This window comes from Hydra viridissima, unplaced genomic scaffold, assembly GCF_058129835.1.
Source record: "Hydra viridissima isolate aposymbiotic clone 2 unplaced genomic scaffold, HvirCarnegie_v1 scaffold_2, whole genome shotgun sequence".
NCBI classification, from domain to species: Eukaryota; Metazoa; Cnidaria; class Hydrozoa; order Anthoathecata; family Hydridae; genus Hydra; species Hydra viridissima.
This window is the reverse complement of record NW_028324301.1, coordinates 20,010,459-20,026,445: the sequence shown is the minus strand read 5'-3', so window position 1 is coordinate 20,026,445 and position 15,987 is coordinate 20,010,459. Positions and strand designations below refer to the sequence as shown.

The 15,987-nt window shown below is 28.2% G+C and overlaps 2 protein-coding genes across 2 annotated transcripts in view; both read left to right on the top strand.

The window, feature by feature from the left end:
• The first annotated feature begins 3,416 nt into the window (after window positions 1-3,416).
• LOC145187914 (uncharacterized) lies at window positions 3,417-5,468 on the top strand. The gene is made up of 4 exons (XM_080064436.2): window positions 3,417-3,621; window positions 3,728-3,824; window positions 4,019-4,338; window positions 4,832-5,468. Exons 1-4 carry the CDS (start codon window positions 3,467-3,469, stop codon window positions 5,157-5,159), a joined length of 900 nt encoding a protein of 299 aa, XP_079920562.2. The 5' UTR covers window positions 3,417-3,466; the 3' UTR covers window positions 5,160-5,468.
• Window positions 5,469-14,458: 8,990 nt separating this feature from the next.
• Window positions 14,459-15,987, top strand: part of LOC145198360 (diacylglycerol kinase zeta-like) — a 28,300-nt gene continuing 26,771 nt past the window's right edge. Inside the window, exons 1-2 of the mRNA XM_090079344.1 lie at window positions 14,459-14,715; window positions 15,199-15,324. Coding sequence (XP_089935470.1) covers window positions 15,221-15,324 — 104 coding nt within the window. The 5' untranslated portion in view covers window positions 14,459-14,715; window positions 15,199-15,220. The remainder of the gene's footprint in view (window positions 14,716-15,198; window positions 15,325-15,987) is intronic.

Genomic DNA, 15,987 nt, shown 5'->3' with positions numbered 1-15,987 from the left:
ACCTGGTCCGGACCTTTTTTCAAAGATTTTTTCATTCAAACGTCTCAATTGTTGCGAGTAGCGTACAGCATTAATAGTTTGCTTCGGTTTCAACAGTTCATAGTATATTATACCTTTCATATCCCATCATACGCTAAGCATTACCTTTTTTTGATGAATATCGGGTTTAGGTGAGGCAGATGCAGATTGGCTAGGACTCAACCACTATTTTTTGTTGGAAAGATTGTCACAATAAACCCACTTTTCATCATCCGTTACAATTTTCCACAAAAAATCCTTTTTTTTGTACTTAGCCATATGAGAAATACAGGTGCTCAAACGTTGCATTTTGTTGTTTCCAGTCAAGTCATTTGGGACCCATTTTCCGACCTTTTGAACCTTTCCCATGTCGTGTAATCGTCTTAAAACAGTCGAATGATCAACTCCAAGTTGTTCTGCTAATTCTCGAGTTGATTGCCGTGGGTCTTCTTCGAGCAATTCCTCTAAATTGTCTGTTTCCAGTTCCTGTGGCCTTCCTGAACGTTCTTTGTCTTCAAGATCAAAATCTCCGCTGCGAAACTTAGCAAACCACTTCTGGCAAACGCGAACATTTAGAGCATCTACACCGTAAACAGAACAAATCGCTTCTGTCGCTTTTGTTGCATTTTTACCCTGTCGAAATTCGTACAACATGCAATGTCTAAAATGTATTTTTTCTATGGACATTTTCTAAAAAAGAATTATATATATACAATGTTATTAAAGAATTAATATTTATAATTTAAAATGTGCAAATAAGATTGTTCTTTCAACTAATATATATATATATATATTGTTTGCATTTGCATTACGCACGTGCATCATATTTGACTTTGAAATTATGCGAATTTTCTTTTGCACCAACCTAATATTATTTGCCATAGAAGGATTGACTATGAATGAATGTAAAGCTTCTCGTAATTTTCCTTGTTTATTTCCTGTCCTTTAAGGTTAATACGACCCTAGTTGCCAAAAGACTTTGTTTTGATTTGGTTGATTTATTAACTATCTGTAATGTACGAACAAATGTCCGTGAATCAGAAGTGCATTACTTTTACAACATCTCAATTCATAAACTACGAACATTTCTTCGTGGCATAAACATCCATCAATTACGTACGTAATTTGGTTAATAACACTGGCTCTTATAAAAATTGGCAAAAAAAAAAAAATCATGTTACGTTTAAAATTCCTTCAGAATTATTTAGAAATCAGATGTTTTGATGGGAACTAACGTTTCGGCCATCCTCATAAGATAAAACTCATCTCTACAAAAACCTAGTACGCAATGTATGTAATGTATGTGCACTTAAGTTCACTTGTATCTAAATTTAAGTCAATTTAAATTTAATTTTATGATTATAAAAATCTTTAATTTGGAATTTCTTTTTCTTTTTTTTTTTAAAGTAATAACTCATAAAATACCAACTACCAATTGTAAATATGGTTAAGTAGTTATCAACTGCAAAGAGTAACAAATTATGCTGTGAAAATGGTGAAATCATTTTAAAAAATGACGCAGAAACTAATTTAAAAAAGCGATTTTTCAAGTAACAAACTAACTAACGAAATAGTTTTTCAGAATTCTGGTCAGATATAATATAATATTTAAATGGTTGAGTATTTCCAAAACTGGCCTAGATTGTTCTGCTTGTAACTGTAAACTATTTAGGCTCAAAAAAAGACTCAGGGATGAAGGTAGCTCACTAGTTAAACAAAAAACCTTTCAAATAAGTGTTTTTATATTCAAATTTAAAAGTTAAGGTGCAAGAATTGTGGGTAAGAATTGTAAGGCTCGTGCGTTAAAGCGACATTCTCGAGTGTATCATCTCTTTTATGCAGTTCAAACTTGTGCTTATTTTTTCTTTTAATACTTTGTACCTATGGAATTAATTTGGCTTCTAGTTGGATTACTACATTATTTTATTATCTTTCTATTAACTCGTTGCTTTACAGTACAACGCGTTTTTTGAGAGAGGTGATTAATCGATATGACCAGCATACGCGGAGTCGTGTTTTGAACCCCAACAATTATTTTTTTTGAAAATCTTTTCTTTCTATATGCTGGTTTAGTTTTTTTTTCAATATCTGTTTAATAAGTTATACACTTATACAGATACTTTTAGTATAATAGTTATACATTTATACAGATATAATTTTAAAGTAAAATTATATTTGCGCTAGATAAGGCTGCATGAGAACGCTAAATTGGATTTAAATTGATTTTCTAAAGAACCATTTAATGAATATTTATAAAAGAGGACTAATTTATCATTGAGTTTAATTAACTTCAATAGATAGCCATGTTTATCATTTTTTTTTATTTCAATTGAATAGGTTTGTCGAAATTTTACTTCAAAATCAAAAGAAAAAAAAAAGAAGTATTTACATTTTTATAAAATATTTTTTATAAAGTATTAATAAACTCTATTTGCTAATGTTTATCAAATCCTAATGTTTTTTTTTTTGTTTTGTTTTGTTTTTTTTTAAATGTTTTTTTTTTGTTTTTATTTTTGTTATTTTTAATGATTTTTTTTTGTTGTTGTTGTTAAATTTCTTTAAAAAAAAAAAATCGCTAAACATAGCTTTTACCTAATCCTAACTTTTCAATGTGACATTTCGGTCGTTGATTTATTTCAAATGCTTAACACCACCTTGCTTTTGCTGCTATGCTAAACCCAAACCTAATTCTGGTCAAACAAGTACTTCTTTTCCGATTAAATATAGTGACCTTCCCCTTGACTCTTTAGGAGCGTTGGTGTTACTTGCAAAGACACCGGCGCTAGGGTATTTTTTCAAACCACCTTTTTCCTAAATAACGGAAGACCAACTTATAAATGATTTGTTCTAGTGATCTTAAGCAGAAGCTGAGCTAACTTTAACAGGGAGTAATTACATAAAATATTATTAGTTGATAGAAAATTAAAGCAGTAAAAATATTTAAAAATTATTAAAATAAAATTTTTTATTTATAAATAATTATTTAAGTTTTTTTAAGTTTTTGTAAAACACCTAAAAACTGTAAATAATTTGCTAAGTAGTTTAAGTTTAGCCCCCGTTCACTCTTACCATTAGTTAAACAAAGAAGATTTCTTTTATATGCTTTTGTATTTGTCTGCGTTTTGGAACCAATCATTCTCAAAATTTTATAATTCAGAATATTCCTTGTAAGTATTAAAGACGTTCTGCTAAGTTTTTTTAGTGTTGGAGCTAGCTTCTGTTTTCTCAGGACTATTTTTTGCAAACTTCATAACTATTTAAATTGAAATTCTTAAACGCAGAATCGGATGTTCTTTTTATTTTTATTTAAGAGTGATTTGGTGTGCTTAAAGATTTTAAGTATTAATGTTTGAAGAATACTCAGAACAACAGGAATACAGACATAGGTGCCGAGCTTGTATTAGTATTATGTTGAAATATTTACGATTTTCATCATTTTAGGTTAATAATGAAAATGATGAAATTGAATTACTTTGAGTTGGCATCAATACAGACAGTTGATGCAAAGAAAGTAATAGAGTCTATAGAGGAGGATGAACTGTATCCTGGGCGCAAAAGAAGGAAGTTAGATAATTTAAATGTAGATGAAAGGATTCTTCGTAGGTAATACACTTTTAATACACTTTGCTTTTAAACTGTAATAAAACTTAATAAATATCAGATTTGTATATTTAGTCTTGTAAGAAATACATTTTTGGATTCAATTCAGGAAATTAAAAAATCGGGTTGCTGCACAGACTGCTAGAGATAGAAAAAAAGCACATATGGAAGATCTTGAAACATGTCTTGCTAGGATAGAAAAAGAAGTAAATTCTTTTTTAGTTGATTATTTTAGTTTTAATTTTAAGAAACATGTAGAAGTCTATAAATTCATTCAAGTTATATTTTTTGATTAGTTATTTTGAACAATTTTCTTTTTCAGTTGATTTGTAATTTTAAATAACAAATAAAAGTTTGTAAAATCACTTAAGTTGTATATTTTAAATCATTATTTTTTTAGAATAAATTTCTGAAGAAAAGTAATCAAGAACTTCGTTCTCAAATCCATAGCCTTAGTGAAAAAAATATGCAACTACAAATACGTTTAGGTCTTACTCCTCCGTCATCTCCTTCTCAAGATCATACTTGTTTAACAGTCAATAAATGTCAAAAAAATTATAGCCCTATAATTACACCTTCAGTTTCTGATCATGACCACATTGTGATCAAGAAAGAAGAATTATCGTCTGAGCATGCATCGCTTAGTGTGGTTTCCCAGCTGAGGAATATTGTACTGATAATACTTGTTTCATTAGTCACGATGTGCGAGAAAAATCACAAGTAGATAATTTTTTTATTAAAAAACATTTAATAAATTTATCAACTTTGATATATTTCATTTTGCTTTTTTCTATAACTATTAAAATTTGTTTAAATGCACCTGTTTACACATGTGTTGCTCTGTTAAACAAACGTTTTTTATTGTTTATTTGCTCAACTGTTAATTGTTAGTTGAAAAAATATTTGAAAATTTATTTATTTTTTGCAGTACAAATAATTTAAATACTTTTTAAAAAATCTGATTTAGTTTACATTTCAAAACAATATTGTTAGATATTAGATTAATAATACAATATTAAATATATTTATCTATACTTTTGTATGCTTATAATTTTATATTGGTCTATAATTATATACTTGTCTATAATTTTATCTTCTATAAATTTATATATTTAACTATGATTTTATATTTATCTATAATTTTGTATTTCTCTAGAACTTTTTAAGTTCATAATGATTCTATTTTGTTATTTTCATTTCTTTTTGTTTATAGCCTGAGTTGTTACTTGACATTGAAGGAGATGAAGAACCAAAATATACAAACAGACCTCTCTTTGAAGTTACAGTTTCCTCATCAGCATTTAAAGCAGAAGAAACTAAGCTTACTCCCCAATATATTCTTACTAAGCCAGAAGAGTTTGATGTTGACGAGTTTTTATCAGATACAAATCATGAGCTTACTTGCCCAGCTAGCCCAGATTCTGAGTTGGCGTCTCCTGATCCATGCTCAAGCAACAGAGTTGATGGTATCCTCACACTCAGCACTAACTCAGAAAAAGGCTTGGTGGGGCTCGACTCCAAAAATGGATTCTGCAATATAATTAATGAAAAATTTATAGATGATGAATTTTTCATATCACCAGATGAATTAGCAATATTAAATGATGACAATAATATTGACTTTAATGATCCATTATCAGAACTTTTCCCATCTCTGCTAAGTGTTTGAAGCATAACCAAGCATTCAAATGCTAAATATGTTACTATTCTGATACTATTATTAAGTTTTACACAGGTTAGGTGGCTTTGATTTAAAAGCGATTCTTGAATCCATTGAATTTTTTGTATAAAATTTGAATTTAATGATTTACTATTTAAATGTCTGGAGTATATTTTTATACTATCAAAAATATCTTGTATTTTTGCCCTTAATTTCAGAGTATAACTGCATTACCTAAAGCTGGTAGCACCTTTAAATTTAATATAAAAAATGGTAATTTTTCTATAAATAAAATTTCATGACTAAAAAAGATTTTTAAAATAAATAAAATTTCATGACTAAAAAAGATTTACTTTCTTTATTGTCATGACAATAAAGCGATTTTTAATTTAGTAAATAACTATTATGTAACTTTAAATGGCAATTAGCTTTTAATACAAATACTTTTGGAGTGAAATTAACTTTAAAGAATTTTTATCCGTAGTATTCAGGGTTAGCATTAAAATACCTTGTCTTTCTACAAAATATATTGCTTTTAATACAATATCCTTGATAATATAGTTATGGATTTTGTCAATTGTTAGAGAGAGCAGTGCGTAACTTTCTTCTGTGGTATTAATTACATAGGTATCTATGACTTCTTAATATGCCACGCCTACATTATTACGATAATTTACAGGAGTTAATTATTGAGAAAGTGTTTAAACCATTCTTCAGTCAAAATATCCAAGCATTTTATCGAAGGCACTATATTTTGCATACTTTTTGAAATAATTTCTTATATTTTCTACGGAAAAGAATTAAAAAGAGAAAAAATTAAAATAATTGAGTACTGATAATGATCAATAAAAGTTTGATGAAAAGTTTTCCCTTTCCTTTTCCTTTGATAAAAAGTCCCTTCTCAAGCCAGAAATTCAAGTATTTCTTTTTCGTGAAAAGGTTAATAACGTTCATTTTGGCTCTTCAAGTATGACCTGACGAAAGAAAGTGAGGGCCAATTTGAGAAAAATTAAGATTAAGGGCCAATTCAGAAAAATTATGTTTTATGCGATAAATCTTTTTAAAAATTTAAGTACAAGTGATTTTTATCAGTATTGAAAAAAACTAATAAATTGGCACAGTATTGATAAATATTAGGCTGATAATTTTTATATTACCCCTCTTGTTTTAAGTAAGAAAATGTGTTATGGCACGAACATTTTAAAGAAAGAAGCTAAAATGTTAATTTATATCCTCAAGAATATCTATTCTTGTTACTTAAAGATAATTTCGATTCTAACTTTAAAATCAATTGACATTCGTCAGGAGTAGGTTACACACAAAAATAACACAGGTCAAGAAACTTTAAAATTGTTAAATTTCAGATATCAAATGCGTCATCACTCAATGTCATCGAATTCAAATATGTCAATAAAATTTGTTAGTTGAGTTTTTATCCAAAGGTAAAGTTTTATTATTTCTATCACAAGCGTCAATTTTATAAAACTTAGACCTTAACATCGCTTTGAAACTTGAGAACACGTAAAAATTATTACACTACAAAAATATCTTTTGAATAACGAAAACTGCGAAAATCCTCATGGATTATAAAAGAAAATTACGAATTCTCAATTATACGCCACCTTAGATTTTTGAACAGCTACAAAATTGTTAAACAAATCTAGTATCGATATTAATCTTTTTTTTTTAATTTCGTCAAGTACGAGATAGTTCGCGTAAACATGTAAGTAAATACGTATTTATAATTTTAAAAAAGCTTCACTTTTTTAAAGGCAGGGCTCCATATTTTAGAATCGATCCTGGGGTTGATGTTATAAAACAAATACGTATGTATTTACACGAAACTTTCTACATTTTCATTGAAATTCATAATGCTAGGGAGATATAAGTTTTATAACATTGACTCCATTTTAAAACTTAATGCGTCATATGAAGCCATATTTATTATTAAAGTTAAGTTACACTTTACTAATCTTACTGGTTTTCTCCGTAAAGTTTATATGTTACGTCATAGATAATATTTTTTCTGTTTGCTATTTAATTATATTTGCCATTCAACGATAGAAGCGATCAAATGAGAATGGTCATAGCCTGATAATATAATTATTTAGTTTTTTTGAGAGTTTGTTTATAATTGAAGATTAGCCTAATCAATAAAATGCGTTTGAGTGTTTGATAGAACAATTTAGATCATTCATATAACTAAGAAAGAGGAGAGGGCTTAACATGGATTCCTGAAGGTTACCAATGTAAACGCTTTTGAAATCTGAGCAGGTGTCATCCAGAATCGAAAAAGCGGAAACTACTTAGTAGTTTAGGACACTTTCTATATATATATATATATATATATATATATATATATATATATATATATATATATATATATATATATATATATATATATATATATATATATATATATATATTTTAAGGAACTCAACTTTGAAAAAAATTGATTTTTTTTAACTCCGACTTTCAAAAAGTCGGACTTAAAAATCTAAAAGTTTGCTGTTTAAAAAAGTTAAGCTTTTTTTGTAGGTCTTTCAAAAAAGTAGAACTTTTTTTAACAGCTCTACTTTTTGTTCCCTTTTTTTATTAAAAAAATATTTAACTTTTTTATTGCTTCGTTTTTTTAAAAAGTTTTAAAACTCTTTTCGCTTTTTGTTTCAATTAACTTTTAACTGTTTTATATTTTTTTTGCCTGGTTTAAAAAAAAAAAAATTAACAGTAATATCCGCTAATTAGAAAGGAAGAAAAAATTTGAAGTTCTCATCTGAATATAATCACTTGCGAACTCGTTTACAAAATGGTTGATGCGGATTCTAATCGTTAAAAATAACTCTGATATGTTACCAAATGTTCTTTTCGTTTGATTACTAAAAAAAAAAAAAAAAACCATAGTTTTGGATCAAAATGTAACAAAATTAGATACGAACTGAAAAAGAATTATTCTTTCTCAATTCGTATTTAATTTTGAAAAATAAAAAGTTCAAAAATTATACTTCAAAAATACTTTTGTTTGTTATCATTTTTTCTCCCGTAAGATAAAACAACTTAAAAATTTCAATAAAAAAGTACGTGTTAATTGAAAAAACAAATATTAAAGTAAGTTTTACACAAAGAGGCCAAAAATTTTTAAAATAAAATGTTGAATGTTAAAAAAGTAAAACTTTTCAGCTTTATAAAATCCTAAGTCAGGAGTTTGGAAAAATCAAAAAGCCTGGAGTCTGGAAAAAATCGAGCTATTTCAAAAATCAAACTTTTTACACAAAAAATATTTAAATTGTTTTATCTTACGGAATTTTAATCAAAATTTTTTGGAACTTTTCTATCTTTGGTGCCATTTAATGCTACAAATTGTTGACGATTAGAAAGCCATAATTTAAACCACTACTCAAATTGTTTCTCAACTTTTTTCGTGCCATACCCAGAGACATGGGTGTGGCACGAAAAAAGTTAGTAGTAGTAGTAGTAGTAGTAGTAGTAGTAGTAGTAGTAGTAGTAGTAGTAGTAGTAGTAGTAGTAGTAGTAGTAGTAGTAGTAGTAGTAGTAGTAGTAGTAGTAGTAGTAGTAGTAGTAGTAGTAGTAGTAGTAGTAGTAGTAGTAGTAGTAGTAGTAGTAGTAGTAGTAGTAGTAGTAGTAGTAGTAGTAGTAGTAGTAGTAGTAGTAGTAGTAGTAGTAGTAGTAGTAGTAGTAGTAGTAGTAGTAGTAGTAGTAGTAGTAGTAGTAGTAGTAGTAGTAGTAGTAGTAGTAGTAGTAGTAGTAGTAGTAGTAGTAGTAGTAGTAGTAGTAGTAGTAGTAGTAGTAGTAGTAGTAGTAGTAGTAGTAGTAGTAGTAGTAGTAGTAGTAGTAGTAGTAGTAGTAGTAGTAGTAGTAGTAGTAGTAGTAGTAGTAGTAGTAGTAGTAGTAGTAGTAGTAGTAGTAGTAGTAGTAGTAGTAGTAGTAGTAGTAGTAGTAGTAGTAGTAGTAGTAGTAGTAGTAGTAGTAGTAGTAGTAGTAGTAGTAGTAGTAGTAGTAGTAGTAGTAGTAGTAGTAGTAGTAGTAGTAGTAGTAGTAGTAGTAGTAGTAGTAGTAGTAGTAGTAGTAGTAGTAGTAGTAGTAGTAGTAGTAGTAGTAGTAGTAGTAGTAGTAGTAGTAGTAGTAGTAGTAGTAGTAGTAGTAGTAGTAGTAGTAGTAGTAGTAGTAGTAGTAGTAGTAGTAGTAGTAGTAGTAGTAGTAGTAGTAGTAGTAGTAGTAGTAGTAGTAGTAGTAGTAGTAGTAGTAGTAGTAGTAGTAGTAGTAGTAGTAGTAGTAGTAGTAGTAGTAGTAGTAGTAGTAGTAGTAGTAGTAGTAGTAGTAGTAGTAGTAGTAGTAGTAGTAGTAGTAGTAGTAGTAGTAGTAGTAGTAGTAGTAGTAGTAGTAGTAGTAGTAGTAGTAGTAGTAGTAGTAGTAGGTTACAGCATAGCTGGCATTTAAGCACTGCGTTAGATAACGTACCAAGATACCTGCGCTGAAATCGACCGTAGGTTGAAATAGAGATAGATAAATTAAATCATCATATCCCCTGTAAAACTAACATTGAATGAGCGACCAAACCTAATCATTTGGACTTGAATCTTATTTTATTCTTACTAACTTTCTTTCAACTATCTCAGGAACGGCCAAAAAACCGGGAGAAAAAGTTTGTGATTTATGATCTTTAGCTCTGGTTTCTTTTCTAAAAATTACAAAAATATCGCTGCAATTTTAAAAATGGTTAAAATTGGAAGAAAGCTCTTAGCATCAATCTGAGTTTGCCAGTAATCTTCTCGTTGGGCATTAAAAACTGCATCAGTCACATCGTGGTTTATTGTCTGATTGTTAAGATATATCTTGATTTTTTTTTCAGCATACCGTCAGCCTCTCTAGTAAAACTTGTAAATCTAAATTCGTTTTTTTTTTTTCAAAACGGCAATTTTTGCTTCTGTGCAGAATTAACGAGTCTTTGGGGATAAATTTAAAAACAGTTCGCTATTAAGAGATACAAGAGTTCAGTGCGAGGCTCTAAATTTACGAACACAACCAAAATGTTTTTGCTTTTTTTACCATGAGTTTGGACTGAGCATCAATTTGTATCACAGTAAATTCATCAGAGACTTTAGAAGACTTTCGTGGAGTTGTGCTTCAAACAAATCTGAAATTCAATGAAATTAGGGCTGTGTTATATTTTTTGAAAGAATTATCTCAAAAATAAAAACAAGAAATTTTTTTTCTTGAAACCAACGCATATTTCTCGGAACACATCGTTAATTCTTGAAGTGTATTCTGTTAGGAACCTAAAAATAAAAAGCGTGCATTAGCTATTGTATTTTGAGAAATACTGAGTTTGTACCTTAATTGTTCGAAAACTTCGAGATTTTAGAAGTAGGCGTTCAAACTATTTCTACGAAATGTGAAGCCTCGAAAAGATAACGAGCAATTTTAGATTCGAAATCCCGGATGGTATCGTATCGTTATTTTTTGAAATTTTCCCGAAATCGATTTAGGGTGCAGAAGATTAGAAGATTGCCAATATGGTATTTAAGTAGTTTTTGTTTTTTTTGCTTTTTGTTAACATCACTACGATCAGTTGTACAAACCTAGAGCTTAAAAGTTGAGCTGCTTCTAGAACTGCATTTAAATGATCTGAGTTAAACCTAACAAACATGGTTAAGAAGCAACAAAAATGCTATTGCAAAATGGCGGTTGAAAAATAGCGATTTGAAATATTGGATTAAATGGAGAATGATTTGGTTTTGTAATTAACTGCTCAGGGTTAAATTTAACAATTCCTCCTTCGTTCGCAGAATAATCAACATAATTTTGTGATATTGTAAAGACAACTTTTGAACCCTCATTAGTATTTACATAGGATATGTTTTCTTCTATATTGTTTGGTAACAAAACTTTTTGCACTAAAGTTCACTTATCACCCTAAAGTAGTTGCTTTTTAAGATTTTTTATCCTAAGTAAAGTAATTATAATAGACTATATTTCCAACAAATCTTATTCTGAAAATTTGCTAAAATAACCAAATATGTTGGCTGGACATTTACAAAATCATTTGCTACGTTAACCAAAAATGCTTTGTTAACGTAGCAAATGATTTTGTAAATGTCCAGCCAACATATTTGATTGTTTATCAATTAAAAAGAATTAAATCTATTCTGAGTTGTTGTTGAACACATCCATGATTTCAGTCTCCTCAGCAAAGAAAATGAGCGTTCTGGAGCAAAATTTGCTCCACTTGTTATGATAGCTTTTGATCATAGTTACATTTCTAACTAACTGACGTTTTTCTTCAGATAACCATTTGAACAACCTAAACTATATCTCAAAAATAGGCGATTGAGTTTGAATGCACAAAACTCATGATTTGAAATCGTTAGCAGCAGAATTTGAATAACTTCAAATTCTGCTGCTAACGATTTCAAACCATAACTCCATTTAAAATACGCTTCAAGGTTTTTTTCATTTCACTCACAAACTTCTCTTTTTTTAATGGTTTTAAGCAGCTGCTTAACTCGGCCGAAATTTTTGAACCCTGGAGTTTCAAAAAGGGTTCATCAATCTTATATGATTTGATTAAAATGGGTTTACCAATCATATTAACAATTACTTCATTATAATAATCGCAGGAATTTGTGGATGATATGCTTCACTTGAGGCACATGGGTTGCCTCAAGTGAAGAAACAAATTGGAAGATCGAATAAAATTTCCAGTAACGTTTTAGTTATCGACGCGTTTCATTCGGTGGATCGCGGGCATCTTTTCTTGTTGCAAGTTTTATAATAAATTATCAGTAATTTCATTCAGCTTTTGATTTAAATTTAAACTATAGTAAAAAGAAAATAACTCTGCTTTTTACAATCATCAATTCTCTACTTTTTTTTTTTTGAAGTCTAGCATACTGTTGGTTTGATTTTATCCAAGAAGCCTTCATATTTTTAGTTAATTTCCAATCATCTTAATCTTAATCTTTATATTTTGAAATAGAAAACAGCTGAGTTATAAATAGCAAAAAATATGTAATGGTTAAATACGTAAAACGTGGAGGATTAGGTTCATCAGATGACGACTACATCTCTTAACGAGCAAGTCCATGTTAAGATAAAATTTGCTGAAATCAACTGCAATTATAATTATAACTCAATAATAGTTAAGTTCAAGAACTAATTGTAAAGCTGCACATAATACTTTCTTGTATATCAAGTGGATTTAAAATTGATGTAACAGGTTTTGCACACTTTGTTTAGAAACTGTCAAACACTACTCCAACTACGATTAGTATAACATATCAAAGAGTCTTTGAAAAGATCTTTATTCAGGGACCAGCTGTAATCCAAAGTATGGCTTTACCAATAGGTTTTTGATATGAAGAAGTTCAAGAAGCTCGATATAATGGATTTAAACGCTAAAGTGAATACCGTATATACTCGCGTATAAGTCGATCCGTGTATAAGTTGAAGTGGGAATTTGAATGAAACATTTTTTAATCAAAAAATAAGAAATACGAAAAAAAATTTCTAGGAATAAATTTGTTTTTTTTCTGACCCGCATATAAGTCGAATTGCTGTTTTAGAGTAAACATTTCGTCCAAAATTTCTCGACTTATACGCGAGTATATACGGTATATTCTCTACCAAAGCTCAAAGAAAAAAGTCAAGTAGATGTGTTTTTAAAGTGACCATTTTGCATATTTATATTTTGCTTTTTTTTTTTTGTTTCAGCTTACTGAAAAATTTTTATATTGCCAAATTAAATTTTTTATTGCCAAATGTTTAGACATTTATTTTCATAATTTTCAAAAATTTTCGTGACTTTTATTATGTAAATAATTTTTAGTATTATTTTTAATATGTATTTTAAAAGATTGGCAATAAGTATTTAAATGGTTATTTTCATGCTTACCTTTTTCAAACAGAATTAAAACAGATAAAGTAACAAAGTAAATATGATTTTCGTTCTCAAAATTGTGTTTATTGCGCCAAAGTTGTTTTATCCAATGCAATCTTGCATTTTATCCAATCCAATTCTGCATTTTATCCAATGCAGAACACATCGCATTTTTCAAGGATAAAGAACGCTGAACTTCTGCATCTACTATACTACTATACTGGGGTATAAGAACATAATTCATTAACAATTTAAGTAACGAATGATTTACTTATAGATCAGAATTCACCTTTCTTTTGTTTAAAATAACTAGAATTGTTACATTTCTTTTTAAAATTAACTTCGGCCCCAACTTCCTCTTGGAAAACTCTCAAAAAGATCCATAACCTACTCTTTAATTGACAAACTGAAAGGTAACTAAAGTTTTGAGCTGTCTTATGAAAGTTAAAATGAAAAGCAATGTGAACACTTTTAAATTATTATCGAGTGATTAATGGTGGGTCCAAAGTTAAAATGATTCCTGTTGTTGGGATATCTAGACTCCCTAACCTTCTTGATTTACGCCTATAGATGTATCAAAATAGCTTCTCTATTTTATTTCTTGTAAAAGTTTTTCTTAGGCAACTATTATCCAGTAAAAAAATTGCATGAATTTTATAAAAAACGGAGCTATAAGACAAAAATAATATCTAATTTTCCCGTAATTAACTTTAAAAAATTAGTTAGATCCGCCTGAAAATTAGTAACTGCTATTAATTTTTTAAGTTATTAAGAAGACGAAAAATGGTCAATTGGTCGTAGTTGAATGATGAATAGTTAAATCTTTAGACTGTTTTAATAATTAGATTGTTGAACAAGCAGATTGATGGATTGGGTTGCACAAATAGTCCTGGAAAAGAGGTTGTAAAACGTCGGCTCTTGAATGCTTTTTTTTTTTTTTAAAAAAACTAGTCTGAATTTGTGTTCAGATCTATTATACTAAGGCGACCCCACAAAATTGTATTTGGGAACGGGGGAGGGGGAAACTAAAACTTTGGTTCGAATCTTAAGAATAGTTCAAAAAACTAAGGTTACCTTTAAGGAATTTTTTAGGTACGGGAGATCGGCTTAAAAGTTAAATTTAAAGTGTTTTACACAAATACTTATTTTTTCAAATTATATCTAGCAATTTTAATGAAGTTTTAAATATTTCCCTAATCTCCCTCTAATTTAACTCATCTCTCTCTCCCACTCAGAAGATTTCACCCACACTTCAAACAAAAAATAAAAAATAAATAAAAAACACCGTATAACGGAAAAAATATTAATCCCTTAAAACTATCCGCTTTTACGACTGTTACATTTATTGAGTATAAAGATTGATTGCAATCTGTAGTATAAAAATAAAATTTATTATAGATGAATTTTTTTAAAATAGGTATTGTACTATACAGATATTTTTTTATCTTGTATTAAATTGTAATATAATAAATAAAATACAGCACTATATAGTTAAAGTAGCTTCGTTGTAAAGAAAGCACAGTGTACATTGAAACAGATCTATGTAAGTAAATACTTGACAAGATATTTTCTTATTAACTCATTTTTAGCTGTAGATTCAAATAAACCAAAAGTACCAAATAATACACACCAAGTATTATGTTGGTGTAACAATATGTATATAACAATATAAGTTCTTTACATCTTAAGATGGTTTTACTAAAGTTATGTAAAAAAAAATATAAAAAGCAAGGTGTTTATCTAATCAATTTAGTTTATTATATGTTGCAGTAAAATCAGTATATTTATTCATATGCAGATGTACAATACAAAAATGCTCCTACTACTGTCATGTATAATACCTATTATAATTTAAATATCTGGTTTTAATTTACAAGTATTTATACTTATGTTTAAACAGTTTATATATGGCACTCGTGCACACACATTCCTATAGGCCTGACTCTATTAATGCTGTTTAAGTATTCTTTATTGTAATCTAATTGTAATATATATGTATATAAACTAAACTGTTTACAAATTTAAGGAAGTGGAATGAACTGATGTAAATGACAGATTTTGGCAAGCTCAAAATTGAGGAAGATTTACAAGTTAACTCTGTTGGAATATGTTTTCAAGCTTTGAAAATTTTAAAGAAGTCAGAATCTTATGAGTAAGTTTTACTTGAAGTAATTAAAAGTGAATATGTGCTCATGTGAAAATTTACTTTTAATTATATATTTTTAAAAATGGATATTGTTTCAATTACAAGTAGCTTAAGCTTTTATTTTTGAGGAAATTTTGTTTTTAGCATGATTTGGATTTTATACTTTAACTATATTATGAAATAGAACTTGTATAAAAAAGAAGTTAATGTTTTTAAAAATTGTTCAGTATATACCTGTATTCATTTTAAATGATTGTTTATAGTCTATATTATAGTCTATATAGTTTATAGCTTATTATCTATAGCAGGTTTCTCAATGTTATGAGTAACTTCTATGAGATAATTTTTAACAACTAAAAAATAATTCTTTCATTCTAAACATTTTGTTTAGAGGTAAATATTTTAGTGTAGTAATTTCATAAATGTAATCGGTATATATATATATATATATATATATATATATATATATATATATATATATATATATATATATATATATATATATATATATATATATATATATATATATATATATAATAAGATACTAGCAAATGAGATGTTAGCAAATATGGGATTAATTTATTTGGAAATACTACTAAGGAAACTGCTGATTGGAATACAGACTTCAACATTTCTCTAATGCTTTTTTGTTTTTTGGCATTATTTTTA

Bases quoted from the DNA above. Each gene is read 5' to 3' on its own strand.
- LOC145187914 (XM_080064436.2), top strand. From the start codon at position 3,467: ATGAAAATGATGAAATTGAATTACTTTGAGTTGGCATCAATACAGACA. The intron at 3,825-4,018 runs GTAAATTCTTTT...TTATTTTTTTAG, and splicing joins TTGCTAGGATAGAAAAAGAA to AATAAATTTCTGAAGAAAAG. The intron at 4,339-4,831 runs GTAGATAATTTT...TTTTGTTTATAG, and splicing joins ATGTGCGAGAAAAATCACAA to CCTGAGTTGTTACTTGACAT.